We start from the raw sequence: 18,686 nt of genomic DNA, 5'->3' as shown, positions 1-18,686 counted from the left end.
TGCTAATAATATATTTGAGGATTCAAGGAAACACAAAGAAAATGTAGATATTGCAAGTACTTCCCAAGCAATTACTAACCAGATAATGAATGAGTCAAAATCAGTAGACGTTGATCAGATACTAAAGTTAATTAAAGAAGCTATAAACGTATTGAGTCCATCAACCATCAGAGAACAAAAATATGTTTCTAATCACATTCGAGCACGTGTTGATAAAATATTTCAAGACACAGAGAAAGAATGTGACAGTGTCGATAATGCCAACAATTTTCAAAATACTGCAAGTAGAATAACGGAAGAATCAAAAACAGTGAATACAACAAAAGAACAAGAGCTGGCTTTCATTTCCAATAGTATTCAAGATTATATTAATAATTCATTTGAGGATTCAAAGAAACAAAAAAGAACTGCAGACCTCGTAAATAGTTTCCAATCAATTGCTAATGAGGCAATTAAAGTGTCAGAACCTGTGGACACTGATCAGATCGTAAAGTCAACTGAAGAAGCTACAAACGTATTCAGCCAATCAAACAATGAACAACAAACCTATTATGTTTCAAATACCGTCCAGGAAAGCGTAGATGATATATTTCAAGATTCAGAAAAAGAATTTAAAAATATTGATGTTGTCAATAGTTTTCAAAACGCTGCAACTCAAGTAATGGAAGAATCGACAACAGAAAATACGACGAAAGAACAAGAGCAGGCTTTTGTTTCTAGTATTATCCAGGAAAGTGCTAATAATATATTTGAGGATTCAAGGAAACAGGAAGAAAATGAAGATATTGAAAGTAGTTTCCAATCAATTGCTAATGAAGTAATCGAAAAGGCGAAACCTGTGGATACTGATCAGATTGTAAAGACAGTAAAAGAAGCTACAAACATATTCAGCCAATCAGCTAATGAGCAACAAACATACTATGTTTCAAATAACGTCCAGGCAAGCATTGATGATATGTTTAAAGATTCAGAAAAAGAATATCAAAATATTGATGTTGTCAACAGTTTCCAAAACGCTGCAAGTCAAATAATCGAAGAATCGAAAACAGAAAACACAACAAAAGAACAAGAGCAGGTTTTTGATTCTAATAATACCCAAGAGAAAGTTAGTAACACATTTGAAGATTTAGAGCAACGGAAAGAAGATGTCGATATTGCCAATAGTTTCCAGTCAATTACTAATCAGGTAGTGGAGGAATTTAAACCAGTGGACACATATCAGATAGTAAAGTTAACGGAAGAAGCTTTAAACATATTCAACCAATCAACCAATGAACAAAACAGTTTCCAAAACACTGTAAGTCAAATAACGGAAGGAAAGGTAACAGTGGATTCAACTAAAAGCCAAGGCCATGCTTTTGTGTCCAACGATGTCCAGGTCAATAAGAAATTAGAAAATACAAAAAAAGTAAAAGCAAATGTAAATGTAGTAAACAGTTTTCAATCAATTGCTACTCAGATGCCGAAAAAGTTGAAATCAGCTTATAAACAACAAAAAGTCAACTCGACTAAGGAAGCTATGAATATTAGCCATTTAACGAAAGATCAAAAGAAAAGTTTACATAGCTCTCAAGATAATCTTAATAAGACATTTAAACAACTAAAATCGGAAGTTCCGCAGCCTTCAGTACCAGCACACGCACAGGGACTTAATGGTATTGGTGTTAATCCTCCTATTAGTAAAAATTACATGTCTAGAGCACCTTCAATACCTCCACCAGCTGTCACGTCAGCACATACTACTACTTCTACTACTACTACTACCACCACAGAGATACCTGATTATGACGATTATGATGAAGAAACGGATACGGATGGACTATCTTTACTTTCGCTGTTTTTTGGTTCTGGTAGCGAAGAAGACAATGCTATGAGCGCGAAAGAGGCTGAGAGTATAATAGAGCGCAGCAGACATTCAAAAGAATATTTTAACAAAGTGAATATGAAAAATGCGCGAAATGTTTTTGCCAATCCTTAATTTGTTAAAATTTGATCAAAACTGATTTTATTTGTGTGTAATGAGTATGAATGAATAAATGGCACGAGTGCTTACTATTATATACTTAAAGTTCCGCCACTACGGCAGCTATTGTGAGACTATAATACGTTTAATAAAATTTTGTACTTTTATGTTTGGCGTCTTATTTATGTGACTGAATAAAGTAGGGCAGTAAAATAAAATACGAAAAATCTATCTTATAACGGTTTTATTAACAATATAAATAGATAATTACAAACTTACATCCCTACAATTGAGCTGCGCTACTCTACTGCGAGCAGTCAATGTGCTTAACGTTAAATTTTTCTAAATAATTTGCTCATATTGTTTCCATTTACTCGTAAGGTGCAGACTATGCACCGATACATCCTATAGTAATTTCTTATGGTGTCACTTCTGTTAAAGTGACCGGTGCCTGTATCTATTTCATACACTTACATTTCACATTTAACACGAAAAGCATTTATATTAGCCATCTTATTTTTCATTTTCTTTTATATTTTGTACAAACTTTTTTTAAATTTTATTTTATTACAGCTGACATTAATAAATTGTTTTTTAATTATCATCAATTCCTGTCCAAAATTTGGCACGGTTAAACTTTTACGGGCGTGCCTAAGTAGCAATACATATTTACATGAACGTTTATTTATTATATTGACCACATTGTTTGCTCAATAATATATTATTCAAACAAAGACTCGCTTTACAAAGAATTGTTCTATTAAAAAACATAACATGACAAAAATGTTGTCGTAGATGTTTTAGTCGAAAACGCATTCATAAAATTGAGCAACCATCGCTTAAAGTAAATCATTTATTACATTGTACTTAGTTATCATAAGGATGTTGCTTTCGGCATTGTATATTTTTAATCTTTCATTTATTACAAAGAAACTTTTCATTTCAATAATAAAATGTAAATAAATATATGATTGCTTTATCTCAGTATAATTAAATAATAAAATATTTCTTACATATCATTTAATTTACGAGTGACGAACTCTATGGTTTTCCTATAAATAATAAAATCGATATAGTTCTTTTATTCAAATGTACATGTTCTATTTTACGACAAATTATAACAGATTTTTATTACACAGAAGAGGTGGTATCTTAGAAGGAATGATCCAGAATAGTAGTCATACTTAAGAGATAGAAGGAAACCTATTCTTAGACTAAGTAAAGTTCAATTTCGATGTCTAATTAAGCGCTAATATTAATAAAATATGAGATCGGTATTAAAATTGTCGCATTGTTCCTTATAAAGCGAGGCGAGGTGCTTGTATAGGTAGTTACGTATACTATGATTTCAGGTAAACTTCCATTGACTTCGGCACACTACGGTTGTTTTAAATTACCTTTTTATAATTAAATATAAACGCGCGCTTGGCCACAATGTCATCAATGCTGTGTGACATTGCCGAAGAAAATAATATTATTCGATCCTCCAAGAAATTACTTTTTTAAATAAACAATATTGCTTATTATGTTTCATATAATTATATTAATTGTTCCATCTGCTTTTGCAAATTTAAAAAGATCATTTAAATACATGCCTTGCCGAAGTAGGAGAGAAATAAAGGACCATGTGTAGTCAGGATACAGACAAACGCGAGAAAAATAAGTTTTTTGCCGTTGCCATGTCTTAATGAGGGTCGGTCGATGACGCTACATATCTACATACAATATTATCAGCAAAATATTTGTATAGTCGTTGAACACAGACAATATTACTTTGGTGGTGATTCGTCGATTTCTTAATACTATTTCTAGAGTCGTAGTTACTATTCGATTGGGTTTTAAATTGTTCGAAAACCGATTTACACTAGGAAACCTCGGGCTAGGCGCAGCATAATTACAGCTGGAGGTATATAGTATTGTCTTCTTCAAGTTGCACCTAAACAGAGATGCATAAAGAAGGCACCACAATGAAATGACAACGATTACGATATGTAATCATTTTCCCATTTCCAACAAACCAGGAAACTTGATTTCAACCTAAAGAGACCTGTGGGATAATGAATAACGAACATTGTCCTAAATATTTGGAATCTCTTCTATTATATTTGTACGAAACGAAACCGCCTTAGTTAGCGCTGTAATACTAGCCAACGTCTTCTGTACAGCTAACGCCTAGATCTATGATAACAACCGTGAATTTTATTTGTCGAGCTCGGTCGCCTATATACAACATATTAGCCTCGGTGGTAGGGCCTACGTAGGAAGGTATCTTTTCTAAGAAATGTTCGTCTGGGTGTTCTGGATGCTTTCAGAGTAGAACACTCCCCTTTTTTTGAGGCCAGACGATTGAAATCTATCAGCTGGTTTTTTCAGGTCCACAATTTTTATTTCTAAATTTTCTTCAAACAAATTTGTCAGGCCCTGTACTTGTCCCATGGTCACGGCCGACTGAGATAGTAGGTACCATTAATTATCAACCAGTTACAGTTAGTATCGAGTGTTAAGAACAATTGTGATGTGTTTTTAAATAATAACAATTCGTTTCATTTCATAAGTTTAACGTAGAGTATTAATGCAAACCGCCAAAATCTGAACTATAGTTACAAATTAGGCGGTTTATAACTATAGTTCCGAGTAGAGTAGTTTCACATTAACATTAGATAACTGTTTTTTTTTATGTAAAGAAGGACGCAAACGAGCAGACGAGCCACTTGATGGGAGGTGGACATCGTCGCCCATGGACATTTGCAACATCAGATGAGCTGCCAATGCGTTGCCAGCCTTTGAGGGCCCTGTAAACACGCTTTTTGAAGAACCTCATGTCATAGCGCAAAGAAAATACTTCAGGAGGAAGATCATTCCATATCTTGCAGGTTCGAGGAAAGAACGAACGAGATACCCGCGTTGTCTTACATTACCTGGCATCTAAGATATGGGGATGGACTCTACGCTTTTGGCGGGAGGTGCGATGTTGGAACCGAGATGGTGGCACCAGTTCAAAAAGTTCCTCAAAGCACTCCCATTACAGAGAACCGTTCTACCGAGAACACACACAGAGAGCCAACATCTCTCCGTAGGCTAAGGGGCTCCATACCGTGCGAGTTGGGGATCGTCGACAATATGAACAGGGGGACTATATATAACCTTTCAAAAAACAATCTTATTTCAATGTAAGCTTATAGTAAGCTTATTATAATAGTACCCATAGTCGTACCATGATAAACCTATCAACCAAGTAATGTATTATTGCTAAAGTAACTGAAAGAACGAATGATTTCCCAATATTGTCTATTTCTTACTAAAATAGGAAAGAAATAACGCTATATGAACTGTATAACGCCATCTCTTTCTTTTTTGACGTTCCGAATAATCCTATCGTAGTATAATGTTAGAGTACTTAATAATGTTTACATTCAGAGAATTTCGCCAAGCTGCATATAGATGGCGGTGTCATAATTTTACGAAATAAACATCGCGTATTTTTATTTAATGAGAAATTATTTCCTATGTGCATTTAGATAAAAAATAAATATTATCAATATAAAAAATATTGAAGAGATATAATGTAAAAAAATAAGTTCAACTTAACTTTTAATAATTACAAATCAATATTAAGACAATAAGACTGAAAATAATATTGTTTCCATTGCATCCGTGTAACTATTTAAAGATTGTTAAATTTGACATAAGAGCAATCACAAAGTCACAAAGCTGCCAATAAAACATCATAGTTTTAACATTATAATAAGCTCACTTTAAGCACGTTATGGTACGAAAAGTCAATTTTTTTTATGTAAGAAAGGCGGCAAACGAGCAGACGAGTCGCTTGACAGGATCAATGTAAGGTTAAAGTAATATTGTTTTAAGAGGTTGTGGTAGGCCCCAGCCCTACATTGGATGAAATCAAAGGGTCAAGCTGGTATTTGGGAGCTCCTCAGAGTAGCAGGCAATACTTCATATGGGGCCGTGCTTGTGTTTTATATAACAAAAGTCGGTGGCCTGGTAAGAAGTACTGCTTCGCTCTATAGAGCGCAGCAGGTAAATCCAGTTTACCTTTGCCCTCTAAATGACCCCGGAATTGTTATGATTATATTATACAAAAGAAATCTATGTGTTTCGATCTTTGTATTCATAATCCTGACAAAACTAATGAAGTCATTTCACAAAAAATTTCAATAAATACATTAGACAACTGGTCAATGACGGTTATTATCTCAGTCATGGCCATGGGATCTATGGACCTTGAAACGTTTGTTTGTTTGAAAAAACAGATATGTGTGGTTTTATACCCGAAAACATTGTTTAATTAGTCATGTGTAGTAGCCGACCCTAAGATCTCAACAATATGTATGTACACGTTAAGCTTGTCTTGTATGCCTACGTTACCTATAATTAGTTACGGTAATGTATGGATGAACTTGCAGTCTATTTGAGAAAAATACTTGTCACAAAATTTCTGTAAACGCTTTGCAATGAAATGATTGCTTTAAATTATTGTCACAATTAGATATCGAGTGTTAGGAACAATTGTGATGTGTTTTAAAAAAATTACAATTCGTTTCATTTCATAAGTTTAACGTAGAGTGATAGTACGAAATCTGGTCACATAGTTTACAATGGCATATTCGATATATCCCATTTTCATTGATCTAATTGTGATATATCTAAATAGTCCACATAATATGAAACAAATACTTTTAAGTGTACGTAAGTATCTTTCGCTCTAAGCATTTCAATAAATTAATTACGCGGTCAGATTTCGAACTACACCCTTAACTTTACACGACGAAGAATTTAATGGAAAACTTTCTCACTAGCGTCATTGGACAATTGCACGATTAAACAATTATATGTTTTTTAAATCCATAAACGCTTTCTGGCGAAGCCAGTTTCAATGCCTAATCTCTTGGAACCCCTTCTTCTTTAGTCCCTTCCGTTAATAAAGGAAGGCGACATTGCTGGTGCCACAAAGATGCTCTGGATCTAATAAGGGTCAGAAAATTATCCAATGTAACTATTGAGAACAACGTATTAAGGTATGAAGTTAAGAGCTAAGTGCGATTTGGAAGATGAAGAGTTTAAGATTATAGTTAATAGGTACTTAATAAAACTAAACGTGTCGTGGAATAGAACACGTGCGGGGCGGGACGGGTGTGCGTTGGGTCTTCGACGGTCTCTTGCCGTCTTTGAGCCTCCTGCGGCCTGAAGGCCTCCTGTATCTTGATTCAAATTGGAGCTACCATTGTCAACGGCTCTAGAGGTTGAATACGATATTAGGTCTTTGGTTTGATATTAATACTTCTATCCTACCACGAGTTTCATATCTGCAGATTTGTTACAGTGAAAAGAAAATAGCTGCAAGCTGTAAATATGTAAATATGTGCACCAATAGCGCGAGTCACTACATATATTTTTAATTTTATAGCACGACAGACGATATTGTCGGACAAACTAGTAACTTGCTGCTGTTTTCTTTTTACTATGCCTCTAGTGAACGTGACAAAGAAAGCCCTTGTTGTGATGCCGCTTTAAGCCGGCGGCGGACACCGCACGAGGGACGATGCTGCGATCTGGTTAAAGTGCTTGTCAATCGGCACTCTGTCGTCGTACAGCGTCGGCGCCTGCAGGATGATGCCTGCCGTGCCCACAAGGACGGCCAGCGTGAAGATCCACAGGAACAGCCGGTCCAGCACCATCGCTACGTATTTCCAATCTTCTTTTACCTGTAATTACAAAGTTATGATGAAATTAGACCACAAAACGAGGCAATGCTTGCATTATCAGCTCATGGTACACTCTAATGTTCGATTTGCTTCGTTTGAAGATTAGTTCAAATGAACTAGATTGGAATGGATTATCTATTTCTGCCACCAAGCAGCAATGTAAGCATTACTGTGTTACGCACCATTTAGTGGTGCGGTCACGTATCACATATGGCGGACGGTGGACTGGGGAAGCGCATCTTCTACTTTGAAATTGAGGACGGTAGGCGGAAGTCTGGCGGTCAACTCCTCAGGTATAAAGATATTTAGAAGAGACATATGAGAAAATACAACATAAGCCGTCTCAATGGGAAGATTTGGCAGCACTGCGCCCTGAATGACGAGGGATTGTGAAGAGGCAAGTCCACGAGTTCGAAGAGCGGCGTAAAGCTGAACTCGACGCGAAACGTGACGAAGTAAAGACCCACTCAGGCTCCGTTATTAACTATAATCCGTTGGCGGTGTACTCACGTGCGCTCAATGTTCGCAGCGAAGATTGGCTACATTGGTCATCTTCAGGAGCATCAGCGCCGACTTAACTAGGAATCGAAGTGGTCGCCTTGACCGGACATCGTTGGATAGATAGATAAACTGTGTTACGGTATTGAAGGCCAAGGGTGCTGGTGAAATGACAGGCATATGGGACTTGTCAACTTGTGTCTCATGGTGACAGGCGCACTGGCAGTGATGGCTTTAAGATCTTTGTGATTAAAGCACTAAATGGTACTGCAACTGTTGTGAACATGCGTGTCGCTGACCACCAGGCGCACGAACTTCGTCCCATTATTCTAGAAACTGTCATCAAAATTTTATTAATGAAAAGAACACGCTACAAACAAATCCTATAGTTTTAGGAACAACTACTTCGAGTACATTACATGTAATTAATAATCCATTACAACGATTAAGCCTCGTTTTCATTAAGCTTAAGTAGAAGTAAGTAATTGTGTTTTGCTTTAGATTAAAGCGACACATTTATAAAGTTAGGACTTTTAAGGCTATTGTAATAAAATTTAAATTAATTATCTACCTCACGGGCTTTGGTGGTGCATTAATATAATACAGAGAAGATGGAAACGGCTTATAAAATGCTTGAGACATCCGGTGAATCTACAATCCGTCCTCTTGTAAACCTCTGAGGGAGGAGGACCCCCGGGTCCTCCTTCCCGGCAGGACCAATTTGGGAAATGAACTTTTCTAAATTGATTTTGATCTGGGCAGTGCTTCGGAGCATTCGTGTTCTGTTGCTGGAGTCCCAGCTAGAGATCAGGTAATTGGTATCGTAGTCTGGCACATTATTTTATTATTAATATTTATTTCATTTTTACATAAACAAATATTTAGTACTGCCATCTTACCTATTTGCTGCCTCAAGCAGTAATGTGAACATGACCGCTTTCCGATTTTAAAGGGTCAAGGGTGCTGGTGAAATTACAGGCACATGTGACTTGTTATGTCTAAGGGTGACAGGCGCTAGGGTCTCTCATATCTTTGCGATTTAAAGCCCTGTGTGGCACTGCAACTGTACATACATAGATACCATCACGTCTGTCTCCCACTGGATTAGACAGAGACCGTGAACCTTCACTTGCTACGCTCCTTCAACTACATCAGTTTAGTTAAAATTAGTTACTCTCGCATTAAGTTCCATAAAGTCCTTCGGACTACACGTTACAGAACTTTAGCGACAGTTACAAAGCGGCAAACGATTATTTTACTTCCTTGAGTTATTTTGCTAAGCAAGTTTTACCTATATAAGCAGAAAAATGAAAATGGATTTTTACAATGTTTGAAATTCGTACTTGTATTAAAATGGAAGTTCAGAGTGGATTAAAGGTTGTAACATTTTTTTACCAAGAAATCCATGGCTTAGAAACTTAGGGTCGTATTCTAGAACTCTACTCAATGCTCAAGTCAGGATTGCAATGGAAACACAAGCACTGGAAATACGACCCTAATGCCAGGGACTTGAGTATGATTTCGAGTGCTTTAAACCATACTCAAATCCTGACTTGAGCATTGAGTAGAGTTCTAGAATACGACCCTTAGATATGTTATGATTACCGATATAAAGATCGAACATAAACAAAAATTCTTTCTTTCTGACTGGATTCGAACCAGTGTCTGTTGCCATGCCGGGGCTACCGCCCTCGACTAACTGAGCTACTGATCGAGTCAGCAGATCTTACGAATTTCTTATTCTTATACAAATACATAATTATTAGAAAACTTTGAATTGGGTTTTGTAAAATGGCGTTTTTCTACTCCTGTACTGTCAATGTATCTGTCAATTATATTAAATCCATAAACCACATTACAAAGGCGCTGTTTTTAGTCCAGGGGTGTTACCATGAACTCTTATTACGATTCAGTTTACAGCCCTAAAATGAATCGTTGTGAGACAGCGCTACATGAAGTGTATATCACCATCCCGCTTTTTTGTCGTTACGAACTTATACTGAACTGTAATAAGAGTTCATGGTAAGGCCCTGAACCAAAATTATGTTGTCTATGGTACTCGCTACTAAACTGAAAATTTGTTTGGAAAATGAGTTTCAAAAAACGAACGTCGTATTTTTGCTAATTAAAATATCAAATATGACGCTAATCAAACACTCTACTGCCTCCTGGTTGGTTAAATTGGCCTAAAGGTCTTACAACCGGCCCATAAACCTCTATAAAGAAAATGATTAATTAAAATATAGAGCGGTACTTGGTTACTTCAATTCTATCTCTTTGGTTTTTTGTTTTGGCTTTCCTTTGAGTTCCTTATTGTCATGGATTGTCAGCAAAATATACATTATGTATATTGGTTCTTTTTCAAATTTTAAATTACTCGTAGAAAAAGTATTGCATGCAATCATTACGTAATTAGGTCTTAAAATCTCGTAGGTACCTATTACTTAGGCCACTCGGCATGCGACGATTGCATAAATTACTATTTTCGCCGTCAGCGCACCGAGAAACTTATGCAGTTACTCAACTATTTAGTTATTTAGCAGCATTAACCTACAATATCTACACTTGAAAGAGAAAGGCCGTTAAAGCCACTTTTGGCAAACGTGAGCTTTAAAAACATGTTAAAATTTCATACTCCATTGTTATTTGCCAGATAATTTATTTTTTACATAAATGTCATGTTCATAAATTGTTGTTTTTCACTCGTTTAGCATTTTTAATATGTTTAATATTAAAACGTTTGCATTAGTAATAATCCTACGACATTTATAACCGTCCCAATGTATGGTTACTGTATGGTTATAAAATATGTGTAGGTAAAATATTTTCTTTAAGTATTTTATGGCTGGTATAATACTCCGGCTGCCACATACCGTAAATTCTTTTATAACCCATATTCATCAACTTTAAGGCATAGGTGCACTGTTATTGCGAAATAAAGTCTCCAATACACAAAATGTAACTAAGTGGTTATTGCATGACTAGGTAAGTAAAAAAGAGCATACAAACTTTGACATCACTTTATCCGTTTGGGAGCTACATAATGATGCCACAAGCTGACACAAACGTACAGGCAAAGTCGATTAAAGCCAGCCCGCCACTATATATCATACCATAGGCGCGAGTATGATTTTATTAATTAAACCTGATACAAACCTTAGTCGAGTCTTCAAGCATCCTCGTGTGCTCAGCAATAAACCGCACACAGAAGCAGGTTTTGTGCACCTCTGGGGGGCACGCGGAGTGGCTGAAGCCAGGCGGGGGGTCGGGTACGGGACTTAATGCCTCGTCCTCAGCTAAGCCCGCGGCAGCCAGGCCAGCACCCTCGTTAGAGCCGTGCACCATGCAGCTGCCGCCGAAGCGATTGCTCTCGCCCATCCTAGAGAAATTTAAGTGAACTAATCATCATTAATGTCTTATTTGGTGCGTGCAAAGACGAAGAGCGTGATACTTTTTACGAAGTCTTGTACGAAGAACTCTTTTCATTATCATGCCACTTTCTACAAATCCATTTGGCTTTATTACTACTTCGGCGTTTCTTTGGTACCTAGTATTCTACATTGGCAGGTAGGTGTATTGCAAAGGTAGTACCCAGAGTTAAGGTAAGTGGTGTGCGTTAAGTCTTCCTTGCTTGGCGTGCGCGTGAGCGGCCTTGGGGGATGCGCGACGGGCGGGGGCCACGCGCCGGGCGCACAGCAGTCGTCCTCAGCGGCTGCTAATCTATAGGGATACAGCGGCCGTGCTGCGCCCCCGCAACGGACCACAACACCGCAGGCTGTGTACCTCGACCTGACATAAACATAATCTTAGATAAGTATACTATAATATTCACGGTAGAAGATCATTTTCACGGTGGCGTTTAATAGAACCTTAGGCTCAATTTACATTGCGGCGGAACGGAATGGAAGTTTTGTAATGAAATTCATACGTAGAAAAATTAACGTTATGTCAATTTATATAATAAAAAATTGTGTAACGTACAAACTAGATACGTGCTAAAAACAAGTCGCGAATATTCCAGCGATTTCTCGCGCATGCTCGGGAATGTTTGCGCAAATCCGCGGGAAGTGGCGCGAAGGCAGACGCAGTGGACGTCAAACGTCGATGAAATACTACAACCTCAAGTCGCGAGAAAGCTAGGACATGCCTGCAAATGCTCGAGCATTTTAGTGACAATGCGCGCCTTAACGCGCAGCGAGGCCAAATTGGCGCTTCCGTTCCGCAGCAATGTAAACTGAGCCTTAAAGTTATGCGTTAGATAAACCTTGTTGCAGTACTTGTTAGTAGGTGTACATGACCCGTCGTCGACCTCATTGTCACTTTCTATTAGGTGAGATGTAGGTTAAATGCGCAATTATTCCTACAATAACAAAAGCCACTGATGCGACATGGACCTTGGAGTGAAGCAGCTTTGTAGAGAGATGGTCTTCAAAGTTCGTTACGCAGGGCCTACAATAGGGATGTGCGATTTTTTTTCTTTGGATGGGTTTTTGGGATCGTAATGGATTATATGCCTTTGAATCGATCCATGGATCATAATCTCATAAAAATCGTTTCAAAATTTGTAACAAATAAAATTCCTTTATTTCATGATTTAATCCTAAATTAATGTCCAAAGCACAGTCTTCCTCTGTATTTTCCGTTTCTGTACTTGACGAAATCATTAATAAGATGAGATTTATGTTTAAATTATGAATATGTTCTAGACGATTCGATTCGACCTAATTTTGAATCAATTCGCTTAAAAATCGCTAGATCGTATGCAATTGAATCGGTCTTCATAAAAATCGAATCGTTATGTACGTCTCTAGCCCACAGAAAGAAGACTGTTGTGTGCAGTATACTCAATGTTACCTACTGAACATCCAAAAATTATTTATTATTTATGTGTTTAGGTTTTATGTAAATTCTAACGAAATACTTCATTTGCTTGTCCACTTTAGAGTGAACGTGTTGATAGGTCATTTGGGTACACAATGAGATATCGTGTTATCGATAATCGTGATATCGTTCAAAAATGAAGATTATAAATTTAAGAGTTATACACGATAATCTAGACACATTCTCTTCGGGAGGATACACGAGAAAGTAAAATTTGGTTATATATATTTGGGTATAAAAGTTGAGCGTGTCGGTGGGTATTATGAGAAAACTTTAGATATATTTATATGGGAGCTTCGCTGGAAATTCAGCTATTTGTATAAAGCTCAAATTTGGGTAAAAGACCTTGTTTCAGTATCTGTAGATATATTGTTGCTTTAAATGTTCTTTTACTTAAAAATAAGTATCATTATCGAGCTCTTAGGTTTGTATTAATATTAGACATAACTTGTTGATGACTTTACCATCTAAGTCAGCAGTGACTATGGGACCTGTAAAGTTTCTATTTAATATTTATTGTAAGTGAATTAATAAGCAGTTTAATTTCCAATAAGTTTTATGTAGTATTTTCATCACAGAAATGTCATTATAATCCTTTTTGTTTTTTTTAATTTTTGGGCTTAGAATTTAGAATAATAACGCATAGAAACCTAGCCCGCACACGCTAAGTGAAGCAAATTAAAGTGCTCCCAAAGGGCCTACACGAGCGAGCGGGCCTTCAGTGCTCAAGGTCAACTTGCACATGCGAACAGCTCCAGAATTTTAGCTAAAAATGACGAAATGTGCGGTAAATGAGTGTAAAAATTCGTCAGACAAACATAAAATAGATACTAACATCACATTCCACAAGGAACTTGTATTTTTATATAAATATTCACTAAAACCGAAAATGAACCTACTACTAAAACTAGCCTACATGAATTTGATTTTTGCCTCACTTGTGACAGTTCGTTTGATATGAAACTATCATTCTATGCGTTATTATATTATTCTAAGGTTTAGAATTTAAAACTTGTTCATGCTATTTAAGTTTCAGACGTTATGCTTGTTAGATAGTTGTAGATAGTTTAAGCCTAGACCTCTATGAGGTTATCGCATTCAATGGAAATGACTTTTATAATTTTGATTGCATTGTAAATGTACCGCTTTTGTGTCTATACTACCGAATAAAAAAATTTCTCGTACTAATACGGTTCATTTTGCATGGGTCGAGCGGCAGGGACACTGGCTTTATGTCAGAATTTATTTTTTTACAAACGTAATTAAAGCCATTAGAAAAATATATATCGTATACAATTACGTGTTCTATTCAGTTCAATTGATATTAAAAAAATCATTGATATATATAAGGTACCCATTGAACACTTTTTTTATAAAATTTTGAAGTAAGTTTGTGTTTTTTTTCTATCGCGAACATTTTTAGGACTCGTGTTTTCACATCGTATAATAATCAGTGTATATCCTCAATTATACTATATATTTTTTCCAAATTGATTGATTCAACACTTTCACTGTTATGCGGATCAACCAAAGCCAGTTGAGGACAACCTCTTAGGACAGACTCTCAGGCTGCCTTTCCACCAGAGATGTGCGAGGATGCGTTACAACTCTTTTCAGCTATGCGAGGGCGGGGTACGGTGTGGTGGGGTGAGCGGTGGCGATATGTCAGTGTCAGTTAGTGTCATACTTTCAGTTGTTCTAGTTTCCTATACTGTTTTGCACACATTTCTCGCTATTTTTAATCGACTTCAAAAATGGAGGAGGTTCGCGATAACTCTGGCACCGATTTTAATAATTCTTTTTTTGTTGGAAAGAGGGTACCTTAGAACTGGTCCCATTTAAATTTTTATTGAATAGATATTCAATTGTTTTTTGTGAAATTACTCCACTAGTTTGTACAAAAATATTCCACAGACTTTCTATTTCCAATGCAGTTTTGACTAGGCTTTTTCCGATTACTTTTCCCTTTTTTAAAAATATTGTGAGTAACTTAATTTTTAGTTGAATGACAAAATAGGATGCACTATAGGTTACTTTTCACTAGAAAGTTTTGTGTGAAGGCAAAATTTGCTTTCTTATCCTCTGCTGTACCGTCGCAAGGTTGCAAATTGCCTGTGTTTATCATCTCGTGTTCTGTTGCAGTATATGCGTGACGTGAGTTGGTATAGCGTCTGTCACGGTAAGCTAGAAGACGTCGGTTCGAATCCGGCCGGATCGAAGGATTTTTTTCTGAGTGTTTCGATCTTTGTATTAATAATTATAACAAACTAGTAGTCCCATTTAAATTGGAAGAAAATATTCCACCTCTAAGGGTAGCAAACTAAGGATTAATCACTTTTGAGGTCGGATTTTTTAGTACTCTGTACTGAGATTATGTCTCCGCTAACCCGAAAAGGGTCGGAGCTGCGCTAAGCGAAGCTAGGAAAATTAAGTAATCCTATAGCTGAATTTTTTTCCTCGCACACTGCTTCGCTACGTCGCACATCTCTGGCGGAAAGGCAGGGGTGCATTAATGGGGTGCTTTAAATTTTAGAAAAGGCTGTTATTATGACAGTGATTAGGGCACAACATATTTATCAAAACAAATGCTGTTAGTTGGAACATAACCTCGCTAAACAGGCCAGTCTCGCACCAGCGTAGATGGATATAATAAATCGAATAACAAGCTGGGTCGTTGGGTTCAGGACCAGTTGCGTTCGTTACGAGGTTAATAGTTAATCAAACGATCCATTGTCTCATCCGAGTCAAATTTCGATCCCTCGCTAATCAGAGGACGGATAATGAATTTCATAAACGCACCACAAATAAGGTTGTGTTTTTTGGTCCCTATAGCCTTGACCCGTCACATTTTGTGACTACTTTCTAATATTTTTACTAAATTGACAACCAACCATGAATATCAGATACAAACAACCGCACCAATATAACCACAGCCATGCAGTTGCTTGACCGCACCAATTAATTTGTGAAACAGATATTGATTCCTTGAATTGTTCCTAAAGCTCTAAATATTTAGTAGGCATTAAGAATAACTACGTAATAACAATACAGTAAAGCCAATATTTGTCTCCATAACCTTCCTAATAGTGGTTCATTCGGTAAACGACGTACAATAGCAAGCGGAGAACTGTTTGGATCTTTGGATCATTCCAACGGCCAATATTGATGACCGGAATAGTGGGAAATATTCCGCAGACGGAAACTATTCATCTTATTTCATGCCCGTACCCATCTCACTATTTGTTTGTGAGCCTAAAATATAGTTCCGGTTTCGGACGGCCGTAAACGTAACTGCGAATGTCTTTTTCATCATTTCTCTTCGCCCCGTAAAGTGTGTCTATCACGCCCGGGTACTCAGAAATGCAAAAGTTATAAATGAAGAATTTTCTGTTTCCGTAAACTTTTGATGCTTTTTATTTTATTCAAAATGAAGTTTCGCAACTGCTCTTCTTGCTATTTATTTCTAAGTAGAAATTAACAAGTTGTGGAGTGCCGACAATGGGAATTCTTTTCCTTTATTTCTATTATTGAAGAATGCTTAGAACACCAAAAGTTAGGCTCCAGGGCACAATAGTATAATAAATATAACTGGCTAATTTGCACAATTCAATCGCTTACCAATTCACAGCATCGTCGTTATATTTAAATTACATTCAAATTACTCTAAAACTTTTGCGCGAACAAAAGTTGTCAAGTCCTTTGGAAAATTAAAAGCGTTATCTCGAGGACGACATTCCTCACGAATCCAAAAGAGATGGTAATTCGACGAATAGCTTGGGCAGAAAGGGGTCTGACCGTTATACACTTTGGCCCTCTTTTGCGACTGTTTAGCCGTCATATAGGCTGTTTTCCATTAGGTAGGTCGCGAAAGACGACAATGCTTTTATACGGTGAGACGGGACATGAGTGTCGCGCAGCCGCGGTCATGAAAATGTGGTAAAATCGGGGTGGTGGACATTTATGTCATTTTAATGAAGGATCAGTTACTTATTTACTATATTACAATACAATAATGTACTTACTACTAAATTGAAATTTGTGCGCCTACTGACTATTCATCCAGCTAGATGGCGTATGAATGCTACTGTTGTTGGACTGTCAAACTCCATAGTAAATTTCGAGTTCTTGGGTTTTTGCGATTGTTACACATAGGAAATGAAACTATTTTTCCGGATTTAAATCGCGTACATTTGTTTTTTTCTAATAAACCAACGTGGCCGGCCCTTTACAGGTCCCATGGGCATGGTCATGGTTGACTTATGTGGTACAGTCGTTGCTTTATTTAAAAAAAACAAATATACGCGATCTAAAACCGGAAAAATAGTTTACTTCCATAGTAAATTACCTGCTAACTTTCAAGTTAAAGTGGAAAAAACGTTGAAAATGAGTACAAGGTTGCTTTGTACGATGTTTTAGTGTTTTTGAACACGAGAAAAATATGTGCAACGTCGATTTCACACCGATCACGCCGCCGCTGCCAGTCGAAAAACGGCGCACATGTATTGTCTACTCGGGTCAACAACATTTACCTTTGCGAAGCTAGCGTAAAGTAACCACTGCATGAATGGCGCACTTTCCGAGATAAATAACTCGGATGCGCGCGGCTGTGCTTAGTTTCTATAGTGTTGAGGAGTCTTCAAATAAGTGGCACGAGTCGCGACCCACGTTAGGCAACCTTTAAATACGAAGTACTCTTGTAACTTGAAGGCCCTTGGAGGACAGAGATTTCAAAGCACGGCGCTTTTCGCCTTCTTAAAGTTTATTAATAATGAATTTAGTTGCGAGTGAGCGGAAGGAAACAACTCTCGTAGATAAGTCTCAAACAAGTTCTAATTAATTTACACTTGCTCTTAGCCCCAGAATTATAAACAGCGAGTTCCGCTCGTCGGTTAAATTGATAACACGAACTGAATAGAACAAAAATTGCCCAAGTATCTTTAGTATGAACTTGAATACGCCCACTTAGCGAAGATTACCCTTGTGTCGCAAAACTTAAGTTGTCAGATCTCAAAACTGATATAAAATTAGATTTATTATAGAAACAAAGTGTTTAAAGTACATATTAAATACAGCGCTTTTCTTGTAAAATTTCGAGGTCAATTTGTGTTTTTTATATCGTCAATTTTACTATATATTCTTTCCAAATGATTGATCCAACACATTTACATTACATTACATTTTACATTATGCGGACTCAACCAAAGCCATTTGAGGTTGTATAGATTCTTAAGAATGTACCTGGTCGTCTCAAATTTGTACTGCGGTCGCTTCATGAATAGTAACCGAGGCAGTATGTGTATGAAGACGCGCTTGACCCACGGCGCCATGCGATGTGTCTGCGGCGACCGAAAATGCACGTTGAGCACCACCACCGTCACGCATATACTGCAACAGAACACGAGATGATAAACACAGGCAATTTGCAACCTTGCGACGGTACAGCAGAGGATAAGAAAGCAAATTTTGCCTTCACACAAAACTTGTTAGTGAAAAGTAACCTATAGTGCATCCTATTTTGTCATTCAACTAAAAATTGAGCTACCCACAATATTTTTAAAAAAGGGAAAAGTAATCGGAAAAGCCTAGTCAAAACTGAATTGGAAATAGAAAGTCTGTGGAAT

The 18,686-nt window shown here is 37.0% G+C and overlaps 2 protein-coding genes across 4 annotated transcripts in view; one reads left to right on the top strand and one right to left on the bottom strand.

Moving 5' to 3' along the window:
• Positions 1-1,978, top strand: part of LOC113231828 (uncharacterized protein PFB0765w-like) — a 5,298-nt gene extending 3,320 nt beyond the window's left edge. The window contains exon 3 of the mRNA XM_026466360.1: positions 572-1,978. Within this exon, the coding sequence (XP_026322145.1) occupies positions 572-1,978 (1,407 nt within the window). The remainder of the gene's footprint in view (positions 1-571) is intronic.
• Positions 1,979-5,769: 3,791 nt separating this feature from the next.
• Positions 5,770-18,686, bottom strand: part of LOC113231649 (acetylcholine receptor subunit alpha-like) — a 99,770-nt gene continuing 86,853 nt past the window's right edge. For all 3 annotated transcript variants that reach the window (XM_026466075.1, XM_026466076.1, XM_026466077.1), the window contains 4 exons: positions 18,304-18,450; positions 11,776-11,973; positions 11,341-11,563; positions 5,770-7,686 (listed from right to left, as the gene is read on the bottom strand). In XM_026466075.1, the coding sequence (XP_026321860.1) occupies positions 7,492-7,686; positions 11,341-11,563; positions 11,776-11,973; positions 18,304-18,450 (763 nt within the window). In that variant the 3' untranslated portion in view covers positions 5,770-7,491. The remainder of the gene's footprint in view (positions 7,687-11,340; positions 11,564-11,775; positions 11,974-18,303; positions 18,451-18,686) is intronic.

This window comes from Hyposmocoma kahamanoa, unplaced genomic scaffold (assembly GCF_003589595.1).
Source record: "Hyposmocoma kahamanoa isolate Upper Pololo Valley unplaced genomic scaffold, ASM358959v1 66, whole genome shotgun sequence".
Classification (NCBI taxonomy): Eukaryota; Metazoa; Arthropoda; class Insecta; order Lepidoptera; family Cosmopterigidae; genus Hyposmocoma; species Hyposmocoma kahamanoa.
This window is presented reverse-complemented; position numbering and strand designations above follow the sequence as displayed.